General features: G+C 45.7%; 1 protein-coding gene across 2 annotated transcripts in view; it reads left to right on the top strand.

Moving 5' to 3' along the window:
* SPIRE1 (spire type actin nucleation factor 1) overlaps positions 1-15,206 on the top strand; it is a 200,547-nt gene that overhangs the window by 73,371 nt on the left and 111,970 nt on the right. For both annotated transcript variants that reach the window (XM_089776314.1, XM_075921001.2), the window contains exon 3: positions 11,648-11,881. In XM_089776314.1, coding sequence (XP_089632440.1) covers positions 11,648-11,881 — 234 coding nt within the window. The remainder of the gene's footprint in view (positions 1-11,647; positions 11,882-15,206) is intronic.

The raw sequence follows: 15,206 nt of genomic DNA, 5'->3' as shown, positions 1-15,206 counted from the left end.
CAGGGAATCCAATGAGATCAAAAGTTCCCACAAAGGTGACTGTAAACTTCACTTTACGTTTGAATGGGGGGGGATTAATGTTTCAGAGATCAGACCACTTTTATTGGGTTTGTTTCAATTTGAGAGGATCCTTCCCTCATATCAGCTTTAAAGTTTCTCATCCAGCTTTGGAAACTGATTGATTCTGTGGCTTTATGCAGCTTTTGTAAAAGAGCTGACAAGTTTTATATTTTGATAGGTTTTATGTTACCATCAGCTCTGATCTTTGAGGGATGCTCTCAGTTTCCTGGTCTGTTACTTTAAGTTTGCTTCCTTAGCAAAAAGACCACCTTCAAAGAGCTATCTGAGAGCTGGGGCTTGTTAGATTAGATTCTAGTCCAGCATCAAAAAATTACAGCTAGACCAAGAAACCAGTCAGATCTCTAGATCACTGAGGCCTGGAAACATGTGCTGCATAATCTGTTTTTGGATGTGGAGTGTATGTCTCTCATAGAAGTATGGCTGATGAAAAATAGTATTATTTGTCCTTGACTATCAACGCCAGAAGAGACCCTGAGGCTAGTGAAGAGTCTGATGAAACTGCAACTAAATAGACCCCTTGTTTGCCCTTTCAACTGCCACAAACAGACTGGACGTTTTCCAGGTTTATAAGTGCCAGTGTACTATTCATTAGGGCCCCTTTATCAGTTCATCAGTCCAGCCGTGTGGAGCAACATCCATTCATACATAAACTCCTCCCTTCTCCCACTGTCTGGGGAGGGAGAGAGCAAGATGTCTTCATCCTGAGATCCTGTATCTCCTGGCAGCCTCCTCCTCACTCTTCTTTCTAATTTTCTGAACTGTTCCCCACGGATGATGCTTTCATTGCTTTTATTAACACAAATAAGGGTGTGCCTAATTAACACAAATAAGGGTATGTCTACATTGAGAGATAAGGGCAAATGTATTAAGGTTAACTTTTAGTACCTTGTGACAGTTCTTCACTCTCTCCCCTCTGCTTTATAAAATTGCCCTATGGATACCAATATGCATAATTTGAAGATGCTTTGGACAAAATACCTCGTGTAATTTTAATGTCTCAGCCTGCTGGATCTGTGGATCTTATTTTGATGTATGTACCACTCTTGTATGTAAAGTTAGAAATATGCGGCATGGAATGGTTTATAGTTTTAAATGTGCAAATGAAAAGCCATCAAGGGTGTTTTCAGTGATGGAACACCTTAATGATTAGGGGTACGTCTACACTACAGTGCTAATTCGAACTAACTTAGTTCGAATTAGTTAATTCGAACTAAGCTAATTCGAACTAACGCATCTAGAACTAAAAACTAGTTCGAATTAGCGTTTTGCTAATTTGAACTAGCGCGTCCACATTAAGTGGACCCTGAACCAGGCTTAAGGATGGCCGGAAGCAGTGCCGGCAGGGCATCAGAGGAGGACTTAGAGCGTGGAGATGCTGTCTCAGGCTAACCGAGGGCTGTGCTTAAAGGGTCCCGACCCCCACCCCAGACAGACAGTTCTCAGGGTGCCCCGCTTGCAAAGCAGTCCTGGCCTGGATTGCCCGGAGTACCCACACTGGGCACATCACATCACTCGGCCATCAGACCGGCTGCACTTGCCGCAGGCTGCCATCTGGGGAGAGGGGGCAATTGGGGGGCTGCAGGAGAGCTTCCACCCCCAGAAGCCCTCAGAGCCAGCCCAGTCCTCCCCATCGGGGGCACATACCCCATTCCTCCCTTACCTCCTTCCACTTACCCTTCCCTAGCCCCTCTTCTTGATGTACAAAATAAAGGACAATTGTGTTCAAAAATTGAATCTGTCTTTATTGAACAAAACTGGGGGAGACTGGGAAAAGAAGGTGGGAGAGGGGAAGAGAGAGGGTGGGAGAGGGGAGGGCAACTAAAATGATCAGGGGTTGGGAACAGGTCCCATATGAAGAGAGGCTAAAGAGACTGGGACTTCTCAGCTTAGAAAAGAGGAGACGGAGGGGGGACAGGATAGAGGTCTCTGAAAGCAGGAGTTGGGTGGAGAAAGTGCATACAGAAAAGTTCTTCATTAGTTCTCATAAAGAAGGACTAGAGGACACCAAAAGAAAGGAATGGGTAGCAGGCTTCAAACTAGTAACAGAAAGTTGCTCTTCACAAAGCAAAGAGTCAACCTGTGGAACTCCTTGCTGCAGGAGGCTGTGAAGGCTAGAACTAGAACAGAGTTTAAAGGGACGTGAGATCAAGTCATGGAGGTTGGGTCCATGGAGTGCTATTAGCCAGGGGGTAGGAGTGGTGTCCCTGCCCAAGGTTTGTGGAAGGCTGGAGAGGGATGGCACGAGACAAATGGCTTGGTCACTGTCTTCGGTCCATCCCCTCCAGGGTCCCTAGGGTTGGCTGCTGTCAGCAGACAGGCTACTGGGCTAGATGGACCTTTGGTCTGACCCAGTACGGCCATTGTAAGCTCAGGGCTCAGGGTCGGGGGTCTCAGTGGACCACCTTGATTTTCATGCACACCTGCTCCTGGGTGGCCAGGCTGGCAGCTCTCCTGCCCTAGACGGCCACTTTCCTGTGCCTAGTGCGGAGGTCGTGGACGAGGTCCACGATGTCCGCACTAGCCCAGGCGGGTGCCTGCCTCTTGTGGTCCCGGGCAACCTCCCGGGAGCCGCCAGCCTGGTCCCGGGAAGAGGGGGAGGGCTGGGGGGCATCGGGTGGGTGGCTCGAGCCGTGCCAGGTGCAGGGTCTGCTGGCTGGGTGCTGGCAGACTTGCACCTGGCACGGGCACCGTAGCCAGCCCGTGCCCCTTTAAGGGGTCCGGGACCGGGAGGGGGGCATACGAGTTTCCCTGGTGTTGGCCAGAGTGGCCACCAGGGAAACCTGGAGAGGGCTAGCCTCCCACTAGTTCGAATTAAGGGTCTACACAGCCCTTAATTCGAACTAGTAAGTTCGAACTAGGCTTAATCCTCGTGGAATGAGGATTACCTAGTTCGAACTAAGCGCTCCGTTAGTTCGAATTAAATTCGAACTAACGGAGCGCTAGTGTAGCGCCTATGAAAGTTAGTTCGAACTAACGTCCGTTAGTTCGAACTAACTTTGTAGTGTAGACATACCCTAGGTGAGTAACTTGATCAGTAGCCTGTTTTGTCTCTTAAGTTTGCGCAGTGGTTGGTCCTGGAAAAGCATGTGACCAAACCAACTTACACTGGTATAACAGGGTACTGACATTATTTCGAAATAACATAGTCCATGTTTACACTACAAGCAGTTATTTTGACATAATGTCGAGCTGGAGGACTTCTTACTCCGACTCTTGTAACCCTCATTTTACGAGGAATAAGGGACGTTGAAGGAAGAGTGCTCTTTCTTGGACTTCCTGCTGTGTAGACAGCACCTAAAGCCAAAATAAGCTATTTTGATTTAAGCTACACAATTGATGTAGCTCAAGTGTGTAGCTTATTTCAGCTTTAGCCCTGCTGTGTAGATGTACCCTCAGTTTAACCAGATAATTTTCCATACAAGGGGGGAGGGAAGGTGTAGAAACAAATTCCCACCCAAAGGAAGTATATTTAAACTGGAAAGCTATCTGTCTCTTTGTCTTTGGTTGTCATGACACACTCAAGGAAATAGCCAGGGACCCCAGGGAGAAAAAGATCTTCCCTGGCTTGGTGGTTTAGCTGAAATAAGAACAGTCTTAGGGTAAGTTTTCAGTACGTTTTACTATGTTAAAACTAGTTTGCGTTTTCTTTTATTTTAAGTCTTAATTTACTTTGCTCTGTCCATTTTCACCCACAACCTCTTAAATTCTACTGTTTGTACTTAAAAAATTACTTTTATTTTACTGTCAAGGATTCTTCTGTGAACGCACTCTGTAACACACCCAGTTTTGTAAAGTCAAAGGTGTATGTTGGCACTATGCACAAGAATTTGACATAGTTTGAAGTAGTGTCCCCCCAGTATGGTGGCTGCTGTCAACTTTGAGAGTGAAACACTGTTAGTAGCTATCCCACAGTGCTTGTGCCCCTTTTCATTCTGGGTAATGCGCCTAGTGGATGCTGGGACTAAAACTGTGCAGCGGGTGGTCCTGGGGACATGTTGTCAGCGCCCCATAATATACTCATTTCCTTCTCCCCCTCCACTCCCCACACAACAGCAAACAGTCTATTTGTACCCTTTTTTCTCTTGTTGGTTGTTTGCATTGATGCTATAGTAACGTGAGCATAGAACCCATCATGGCTCTTGTTCAGCATCAAAGCTTTATGATGCAGATGTTGACCTTGGTGCACGTAATTCTGGAGAGCATCCAAAATGTACCAGGGTTCACTGGAACAAGGAAGAAGCTCAGGAGGATGTGACCTTACTCTTCTGTGAAGCACTTGAGTTGAGTGAATTGCAAATGCTGCCTGCCTTTGATTAATAGACACAGTGGAATGTCGATTCTGGTGCTCTCAGTCAAGCACAGACAGCATGCATTGTTATACAGGTTTTGGATGCTCAGCAGTGGCTGCAAAACTTTCACATGTGTAAGGTAGGGATGTAAAAGGTTAATCGGTTAACTGGTAAGCCTTGCTCTTAACAAGTGAGGCTTACCAGTTCCAGTTAACTGGTAGGGTCGGGAGCAGTTCCCTGATCTTCCTGGGGAGGGGGGCTGCTCCAGCCCTGTGGAGCCTGCCGCAGCAGCTCCAGTCCATGGCGGGCCCGGCCCCACGTTACACACTGGCTCCCTGAGCTCAGAGTCTGCAACAAAGCCTTGTCTCAAGGAGCGGGGCCAGTAACAGCCCTTCCCCACCCCACTTCTGGGGAGGTGGCAGCAGCTTTGGCCCCACTCCTGGGGAGGTGGAAAAAAATAAAGGAAAATAATGATAGCTTGTGTTCCGATTGTGTTAAAATGCATGTAATTAAGTAACTGTGTAATCGCTAAACATGCGGAGTGGTAGTTGCCCCGCCAGGAGCCAGTGTGGTCGTGGAGCCAGCTTTTAAGCTGTATCAACGGCAGAATGTGGGGTGGCAGGCGGCTCTCTGAGGGGGTCGGGGGGGGGGGTGTCGGAGGCATATTCCAGGAGCCTGTGTGTAGCTGTGAAAGTTAACTGATGAGCCCAGCCTCATTGGTCAAGCGTTTACACGGTTACACTTTCACATCCCTAGTTCCAATCTCATTTTTATAGACCAAGGAAATGATTAATTAAGATTCAGATAATCAGGCAAATTAAGCTCTCATCTACCCTAACAAATGAAGTTTCCATCTGGACAATCTCTGTAGCTAGAACATAGGCAACAAAAGAATATAAAACAGTTTTCGCATCCAAGATAAAGGTTTGGAAGGCTACATTGCTTATGAGTATTAATGTATTTATAAGTAAATTAGAGAATAATTTTGTCTTTTGGCAGCAAATGATTCAAAAGATGTTGAAAAGATGTAGGTTTTATATATTTAATTTGCTTTGAAAATGATTGGTTAAGGACCCCTTTATACATTTACTTGAATATGACTAAGAGCTGTTGTTCTGAATCTGTACACTTTATACCTGAATAATAATATAGAGGTGCATATGTGTCAAGATATGTTTACATTGCACAAGTACAATATAAATGAATCATGGTACACATTGTAAGATTATTTGTAAAGAGAACTACTCTGTATATTACAAAGACATTTTTCACAGATTAAGTATATATATTTTAGTTTATCATCCCTGTTGCATAAGAGGATCTTACATAGAAGGTAGGGTGTATTCACTTAATTATTTTCACTTTTTACTTTCTGTTGGACACAGCATATACCTATTTTTCCTTAAACACTAAAATTATTTTTAGTAGTAAGATGGAATATACTGAAGAGACTAGTATCTCAGCTATTTTTATGATGAACAATACCGCCCATAAGTTAAATAATATTTCATCTCTATATCCGGGTGGTTTTATGAGTAATTCATTTGCTTAACCATAAGTGTTCCAAATCCTAATTGCTCAGCTGCAAGTAGTTTCAGTTTTTCATTTTACTAGCTCAACAAGCTGTGTTGCATATTGGCCCCTGGTTACAGCATCCATTTCAACAGTGTGTCCGGATCTATAAAATAGGTACAATGACCCTACTTCCATGGGAGTGTTGTGGTGATAAATTCATTAATATATATTAGGTGCTTCAGTATGACCAATATAAAAATGTAGCAATTTGTACATCGAGTTATGAAGGTTGAATAACTAAATTGTGTATTTCTGTAGCTCTTCAGAATACCATATAATAAAATTGTTCACCATAATAACAAATGTAATTTAATGTGACATACAAAATTGATATTAAAATGAGTGATCAATGGAGCAATAGAAATGCAAATATTATCTTAACTGACTTGTGAGCTTTGAGATGCCTATGCAGAGGTTTAAAGCTATTCTGCTGACCCACCTTAGCAGCCAGAACAGTTGAGTTTCTGTAGTTCCAACTAAAGAATACAACTAGGAATACAAAAGTCTATGTAGCTGAGTAAAAAAACTTTAGGGAAGGATGGGAATTCTTTTGGAGAAAAATCCTTTTATGTTTGTAAGTAAAGGCTTCATTTGTTTTCTTTATGTAAAGAGAAGAAAAGCAAACTCCAGGAAGGTGCTGAGTTGACAGTTATCTCCCTGTTTACATGGGATGAGTATGGGGAAATGGCATGAAGACTCTGCCTGTTTACCTATCATCAGTTTCACTGAGTCTGAAAAGTAAAAGGTTGGAAAACCAATACTGATATATCTCCTAAAAGGCAAAACAATACCTGTGTAAGTTCTTTTCAGTTAAACGTTTTAGGTGTGTCCTTAACTAGTGTATATATGAAAGTTTAGTATATAATGGCTATAATATCTATATGGCCTTAAAGACCTTTGATTATAGATAGATGCATCCCTGTTGGTTTTTCTACACTGCACCCATAGCTCGAAATAAGCTACACAAGTTGAGCTGCAGAAATGGCATAGCTTATTTCGAGTCAATTTCGAAATAGCTTATTTAATAGCTGAACAACTTTTAAAAAACAAACTAGGGAGCTTACTTTATCATGCTTTACACCTTCAGATTAAATTCCCTTGGAAGTCATGGCTTCAGACCAGGAAAGAAGCTGTTCCCACAAGCTGAACTTGTACTCTGTACTGTGCTTAAATATTAGTGAAGGCAAGCAGAGGGTAGGGTTGCCAGGCGTCTGGTTTTCTACCGGACAGTCCGGTATTTGCACTGTCTGTCCGGTAGAAAAATTCAGAAAATACCGGACATGTGCAATGTCCGGTATTTTCTGAATTCCCAGCTGGGCGCCAGACAGTAGCCTGGCCGGGGCGGGGAAGTGACTGGGAGGCAGGGACATGATTGGCGCTAGGAGCCTGTGGTTGCGTGCAAAAGCCGTGAGAGAGGGGGCAGCGGCTGGGACTCCCAGCCACTCCCCCCGCCCAGCTTCTGCACGTGACCAGAGGCTTCCAGAGCCAATCGCGGCCCCGCCTCTCAGCTGGGAGCCTCTGGCTGCGTGCAGAACTCTACTAGCAACTCGAGGGAGTGCCTGCTGGGGGCGCGGTCCCTTGGACTCCAGCTGCGGTCAGTGGCTGGACCCCTCCCCCCTGCCACCAGCTCCGCTTCCCGCCCCCCTTCCTTCAGGCCCCCAACCCTCCCCAGCTCTGCTTCCCGGCCCAGCTTCCTCCCAGCTCCCCCTCCCCCGTTCCTCCCGGCCAGCTCTGCAGCCCCCCACAGCTCTGCGTCCCTCCCTCCCCCCGCCCATGATCAAGTGTGTCCGTTTTTTTGGCAGAGTCTACCTGGTAACCCTAGCAGAGGATTGTTTTGTGTATGCAGGTATGAGACACCTCAAACACAAAGGCTACGTCTACATTGGCCCCTATTACGGAATAGGCATGCAAATGTAGAACTTTGGAAGAGGCAAATGCCGCGGGGGATTTAAATATCCCCCGCGGCATTTGGATTTTCATGGCCGCCGCTTTTTTCCGGCTTGGAGATAAGCCGGAGAAAAGCGTCCAGACTGGCGCGATCCTCCGGAATAAAGCCCTATTCCGGAGGATCTCTTGCAAGTAGGAATAAGAGATCCTCTGGAATAGGGCTTTATTCCAGAGGATCGCGCCAGTCTAGACGCTTTTTTCCGGCTTTTCCCCAAGCCGGAAAAAAAGCAGCGGCCATGTTTATTTAAATCCCGCGGGGGATATTTAAATCCCCCGCGCATTTGCCTCTTCCAAAGTTCTACATTTGCATGCCTATTTCGTAATAGGCGGCCAGTGTAGACACAGCCAAAGGGCATGTCTACACTACGGGACAAAGTTGAATTAAGACATGCAGCTTCAGCTACATTAATTGCGTAGCTGAAGTCGGAATAGCTTAACTTGGCTTTTGGCGTTGTCTACTCTGCAGGAAGTCAAAGGAAGAACACTCTTCCTTCAACTTCCCTTACTCCTCATGAAATCAAGGTTACCGGCATCAACTTGAGTGCCCCTCTCACTTAACTAGACCACTAATTGGAACCCTGAAAGACCAACAGCAGCAGCTTCAATCTTCTTCTGTAGTGTAGACTTACAGAACAAATTGATATTATATAAATACAGTATTCTTAAACCTAACTCATACATATAAGAAATCAGATTATTTCCACGAATGTAGGTAAGATTGGGTTTTTCATTCTGTACATATATCTCTAGCACTTTGCACGGATCTTTCATTCTTTTGTTTATTCGTTCATTCTTGCAATGGGGATTATATTCTTCCATTGTTTTTGCTGATATAGACTAACATGGCCACCCCTTTGAGATTATTCTTCTAATTGTTTAAAGTCATTACTGGCTATTTTGTGAATGTGCAAAAATCTGAAAGGTGTTGTGATTTTTTTTTATACTAATTTGTGGTTTTATAACTTTCATGATAATTAGCAATAAAGTCTTACATGTTTCTATTACATGTTTTCAACATCAGCAAAGTAGGTAATGCAAAGTTTCTCAGTTACAATGTTCATAGTTTGTGTAATAAACTGAAACCGAGATGCAGAGATATAATGGATCTGTTGCTAAGTATGACAAAATAAAGGCATTAGAAAGCAGAGAAGTAGCTTTGTATAATTTCTGTTCAGGCTTTTGTGTCATGCCATCTTTCCATGTATTATAAAGTCTATGTTTAGCACAGGGGTGGGCCATAATTTTTGACTGAGGGACACTTCAGAAATTTTTGAAGTGGCCCTGGGCCACCCCGGAAAGGGCGGGGCCTCAGGTGGATGGGGTTTGGCCAGGACACTTTCGTACTTCCCCACCCACAGACACTGACTGGTCTGGGAATGGGGGAGTGCACAAAGTCTTCCCCCCGCTCCCTCCCCCCGCCCGAGAGAACTGCCAGCTGTTCTGAACAGCTGGCGGTTCCCTCTAAGTACCCGTGCCCCTGGTGGTGGAAGGAGACTTTGCATGCTCCCTCACTGCTGCCCCCAGGTCAATCAGGGCCTGGGTAGGAGGAGCACGTAAAGTCTCTTGCTCCCTGCCCTGCATGGGAGCGCCATGCTTAGTCAACTGCTAGCTGAGCAGCAGCTGGCAGTTGACTTTAAGTGCTGAACTCCCTGCAGGGCAGGAGGAGACTTCATGCGCTCCCCCACTCTCAAGCCCTGATTGACTTGCGGGCGGGGGGAGTGTCATGGCCTCTGCAGGGCTCTGCGGGCCAGATCAACTTGCTTGGTGGGCTGGATCCAGCCTGCAGAGGCCCTTTTGCCCACCCCGACTTAGCACATAAAAATGCATAAGCCATATTACCGAACTGGAATAGACACTGTGTTGGTACATCAAAGAAACAGCAGCTGTCATTGAGTTTTAGCTGTAGTACTTTTGAAGGCTTTAATCCCTGTTCCTAATCAAAGAGAGAACTTCCCCTTTTAAGCCTGTTTTGCTGTGTTTTCCAAGAAGAGTGCTCTTTGAGTCCTGCAGCCTTGCCATGCCACATAAATACTTTTATTTATCAAATCTAATACTATGAAAAAAGGATTGAAGAGATTAAGCTTCTTAAACGTTTTTTTTTATAATGCTAGACAAAATTGATACTGGGCACTCATGTCAGATATTTAAGAAAATTAAGCAGCTGTTAAGCTACTTTTCATTTCAGTTTTATTCCACCTGTTGGAACGAGGTATGTTAAAAAGTGTTTAATAAGGTAACCATGTGGCACAAAAACCTTGCCCGCCTGGCTCCCAGAGAGGAGATTTTGCTGCGGCAGCAAAGCTGCCTCCCTGGTAGCTGGCTGAGTTTAACCAATAAGCACCAATTTTTCGGTTAAATGGTTAGTTGGTTAAACTCAAACATCCCTAGACTAAACTATTCTATCAAAAGCAATTCTGTGTGTAGCAGGTGAGGCCGTAGTTGACCAGGCAGAGTCATTATGCACAGATTATACGTATAGGAAAGTTCAATAAATTAAATATATGTAATGCAGTTTTTTATTAATGAGCTTGCAAAAGGACATGAACAATTTTAAATTTGTAGCATTTCAACTTCAAATATTTTTCATTTTATTGAATAATTACCATACATAGTAAATTTGAATAAAAAACTCATAAAGCTTCCATTACTCTTTCCACAACTGTTTTGAATTATTTTGTGATTTGTAACTAAACATTTTCTTTGCACTAAAATGATAGTTGAATGGGGGACTCGATTTTAATTTTATTAGCAAATGTTTTTAAGAACACTAATCATAATAGTCATGACTTTTTTCTGATGAAAAACAAAAATAATTATTTAAACCTTTCACCCAGCATATTCTAGTGTAAAAAGTAGTGCATTCAGTTAATTTAAATAGTAGGATTGTTTATGCAAAATTTGGTATCTATAGTTAATCCCAAAATATGACTTTATTTTGCACAAACAAATCCATAAACAAACTCTTCAAAATATATAATAGATTTATAAAGGTTCTGCTAATAATGTACCTGAACTTGGTGAATGTTACAGATTTTAGAGTGTGCGGGGTGGGTGTCTCCAAATGGCTGAGGGGTGTGGGCTCTGGAGTGGGGTCAGGAATGATGATTTAGGGGTGCGGGAGGTTGGGGTGCAGAAAGAAGCTCTGGACTGAGGCAGAGAATTAGTTTGACCAGAGCTCAGTCAGGTTCTGGATTAAACAGATCCTCATAGCTAGTCATCCCAGGAGGAAAAGAGGTAGTGCAGGTCACTAAGACTACAACTTGTGGTACAAGTCACAATCACTTGTGGAAGGAGTGAGGTATCTTTTCTTAAGTTCCTTAATAAAAAAAAAAAAGGAGGATAAGAATGTTTATATATACCAAACATTTTTATAGAAATCTAAAAAAATATGTTGAGCTGTGATGAGATTTTAGGAAAAAACTCAATACCGTACAGCTTTATTTTTAAATTATTTTGGGGGTTTTTTTCCTGTCAAATTTTAACATTACAAAATGTACTTTGATACAGTTTGCTATTGGGTGCTGTATGTTGATTTGCAGGGCAGTGATACACTATCATTTCAATCTTACTTCAACAGTTGCGTACAGTCACCACAGTTATAAAATTGCTTGTGTGCGTGCACACTTGTCTCCTTGTGTAAGTAGTGCCTATCCTCACCAGTTTATCACTCATTGCTCAAAGATATTTGTCTCCTTACAATTGCGTACTAGTTCATCTAAGTGATGTCACTAATAATGTTGTTTTCTTTCTTGCAGATTATTGAATCACTTGGGATTATTATTTATAAAGCGCTGGACTATGGCTTGAACGAGAATGAAGAGCGAGAACTAAGTCCTCCTTTGGAGCAGCTTATTGATCACATGACCAATACTGTGGAGGTAGATGGCAGTAAAGATGAAGGCTATGAGGCTCTGGATGAAGGTGTGGAGGAAGATGAAGATAAAAAAGAGGAAGTTGAGGTCATTCACTCCTATAAAGATGTCATGAAAGTACGTACAGAAATGGCCAATTTACATTGTTGTTAAAAATTGTTTTCCTCATGAAGGTCGTGTCTTCACTACAAAGTTTTGTCAAGCTGAATTTTATGTTGGCATACAATCACCATAATTATAAAATTGCTTGTCTCTCTGTGTGGGCAGTGCCTATCCTCACCAGGAGTACTTGTTTCAATTGTATTGTCAGTAGGGATGTGAACAGGTAACCGGTTACCTGCTAAGCATCACCCTTACCAGGTGATGTTTACTGGTGCCCCAGAGCAGTCCCACCAGATCCACTTCGCTGTGGGGGCTGTGGCCCAGCAGTAGGGTTACCAGATGGCTTCAAAAAAAATACTGGACACACTTTATCTCAGATGGGGGACTGGCCGGGAGGAAGTTGGGGGGAGCAGAGCTGGCCAGAGGAAATGGGGGGGAGGAGAACCAGCCAGTGAGAAGCAGGGCTGGCCGGGAGGAGGTCAGGGGGAGCGGAGCTGGCCGGGGTGGGGGAACGGTGGGAGAGAATTGGCCGGAGGGGAGTGGGGCCAGCGGGAAGCAGGGCTGGCTGGGAAGGCATAGGGAGAAGCAGGGGGAAGGGGGAGATTGGCCGGCGGGGAGCGGGGTTGGCCGGGAAGGACTTGGGGAGGAGCAGGGGTCGGGGAACCGGTCGGCGGGAAGTGGGGCTGGCTCGGGCACACGCAGATCCCAGGGTGCTTCTCGTCCTGCGCATGGTTCCAGAGGAGCACGTGCGAGTCCGGCCCCGGGGATTCCATCCCACCCTGCCCCCCTTCTCTCTACTGCGTAGCTGTGTACTGCCTGGCTGGTAGACATGCTCACACAGCATGAGCGCATCTACCAGCCAGGCAGTACGCAACTACATACTGATACTCATAATAATAAAACTAACGTAATTAGAAAATACCGGACATTTATATGTCCAGTGTTTTCTCAATTTATTTAATGGACAGAAACGTCAAATACCGGACTGTCCAGTTCAAAACTGGACACCTGGCAACCCTACCCATCAGCCCATTGAGGGACCGGGGCCTGGCAGGAACAGGAGCTGCTCCAACCCGACTGGAGCACCCTCCTCTGGAGCACCAAACGTTTAACTAGTTAACTGACTAAACAGGATTTTCAGTCCTGAATGCAGGAATTTCTGTTGGAAGGTGATTTTTTTTGGTAAATGTGGACTGCTAGAGTGTAAATGCATCCCCCTCATGGTCCTTTAAGTAAGCATGCTCTGGCTGACCAGGGGAAGGCAGGAGCAGCATGCTGCCTGACCCTTCTCCCCCATGCTCCAGCTGGCTGGGAGAAGGCTAGGACTGATTCCCTCCCCCCCGCAGGAGCGAAGTCCAGCCCTGCCCCTGGGGGTGGGAGGAAATCAGCCCCACACTTGCCCTAGCTGGCACACTTACTTGGGGGACCATGAGGGGGAGGTTAATTGGCACCCTTTGCACACAAACCCCTGCATATGGGCCTAGAGCGGTCCCCCTACCTGTGGCATAAGCGCTCTGGCCAGGCCAAGCCAGGTCCAGCCCACCATGGGTGAGGACTGCTCGGGGTGGGCCAGTCACAGTACACTGCAAGCAGAGTGCTGCTCCGGCCAGGCCAGAACACTGCCCAGCCTGTTGAGCAGTGGGCCCAGCCAGGCTGGAGCAGCTCCCCTGCCCAGGGTGGGCAGGGGGGCTGCGCCGGCCAGGCCACTGGTTAACTGGGAAGCCTCATCCAGTAAGAGTGATGCTTACTGGTTAACCAGTTACACTCCATCTTAAAGAAGCTAAGTCACCAATTTGTGTCCTTTGCTTTTTTAGCGCATGTAAGGGGGTTTTGTTTTATATGTTTATTACCGTAAAAGTACCAAGGGAATGTCAAGTCAGGGTCTTTGCTACGTTTGCTGAACTACTTGTTGGGGTCCTCAGAGGCATATACTGATTTTCCTGGGAGCTTGCTATGCCCCATGCAATCTCTTCTTGCACGCTGTAGTTAATTAGGTGCTAGAAAAGATAACGGTGAGAAATGAGAGTTACTGATTGTGATGGCATCACCCTACTTCTCCTGCCCACCTTCCAGGCAGACTTCCAGGGCACCCTTGAATTTCTAAGCACAAGCAGGGGGAAAAAACGCCCCTTACAAAGCAGGCACCAAACACACCCGATATTCTGAAGGGCCTTTCATTCAGTCAAGTGGCCCATCTCCAAAGTGCCACAGCAGGCGCCACCCCAAGCAGCTCCACAAATGACTAGATCTCCCCTGCAGCGAGCACAACGAGGGTAGGAGGGTCACAATCACGCCTGACTCTGGCGGAGCGAGGCTGCCTATGACTCACTCCCATCCCGTCCGCAAGTGACATAGAGGCTGCCGCACGCTCCCACTAAATTGACAAGCGGCTGAGGAGGGATACATGACCAGCCAACTGCCGCCCGTAGTGCCACGTGGAAATGGAGACCTTTGGTGGCCTGGAGGTTGTGAGGCCTCCGCTGACTCTAGCCTGGCCCATCCGCCGGCTCGTACTCACAGCACAGCTGGTAGCGAACAGCCATTCAACCCGCCTCATGTTGAAAACGGCCTTTCCATCCTGGAGAGGCTGAGAGAGCAGAGTATGGCATGATCCCCTCCCCGGATTTGCGATGCCCCTCTCTGAAGAGGAAGCGCTGGGCAGATTCACCCTTCAGGAGTGAGACCGCGGGTAGGGTGGGGCTCACTCCTGGCAGGGAAGGAGGAATCATCCCCAGCCTTAACCTGTCCGACCAGAGCACGGGGGAGAGAGGCTGAGGCAACGCACCACCTCTGCTTTCCCCTGGCTGGCCGGAATCAGCCCCATGGTGGACCATGAGGTACCGTGGGAGGATATATTCGCACCCTTCGCACTCTCCCCCATTGCATATGGGCCTGGTTTTACATCCCTAATTTGTCAACGTGGGCATTGTGTGATGGCTTCTGAAAGCCAGAACAGTCAATGTAAGCATCACAGTATCTGCGCTTAACACTGCATCGACCTAATTATTTCAATTGTGATTCTGTACAACTGGCAGAGGTGGTGTCACTAAATTGGCATAAAGGGGCACTTACATGAGCAGGAGCCAAATTTAGTGAAGACTCTGCCAGAGCTAGCTCAGTGCAAGGTAGCTTACATTAATCTAACTGTATAATGTAGACCAGGCATATGGCAACAAGTCTGTTTTCTGTGCTAGTTTCAAACACCATACTGCCATTGTGGTAGATTAATTTCCTTAGGCAATACATGTTTGCCAATGTAATATGCTGATAGTATTTCATCTTTGACAGCAAACATTAGCAAGTAAATGATCAACTAGTATTCCTAAGACATGATATTGGG

Source organism: Pelodiscus sinensis, chromosome 2, assembly GCF_052426305.1.
Source record: "Pelodiscus sinensis isolate ZL-2025 chromosome 2, ASM5242630v1, whole genome shotgun sequence".
NCBI classification, from domain to species: Eukaryota; Metazoa; Chordata; order Testudines; family Trionychidae; genus Pelodiscus; species Pelodiscus sinensis.
The sequence above is the reverse complement of the archived record's forward strand: the minus strand, read 5'-3'. Positions and strand labels throughout refer to the sequence as shown.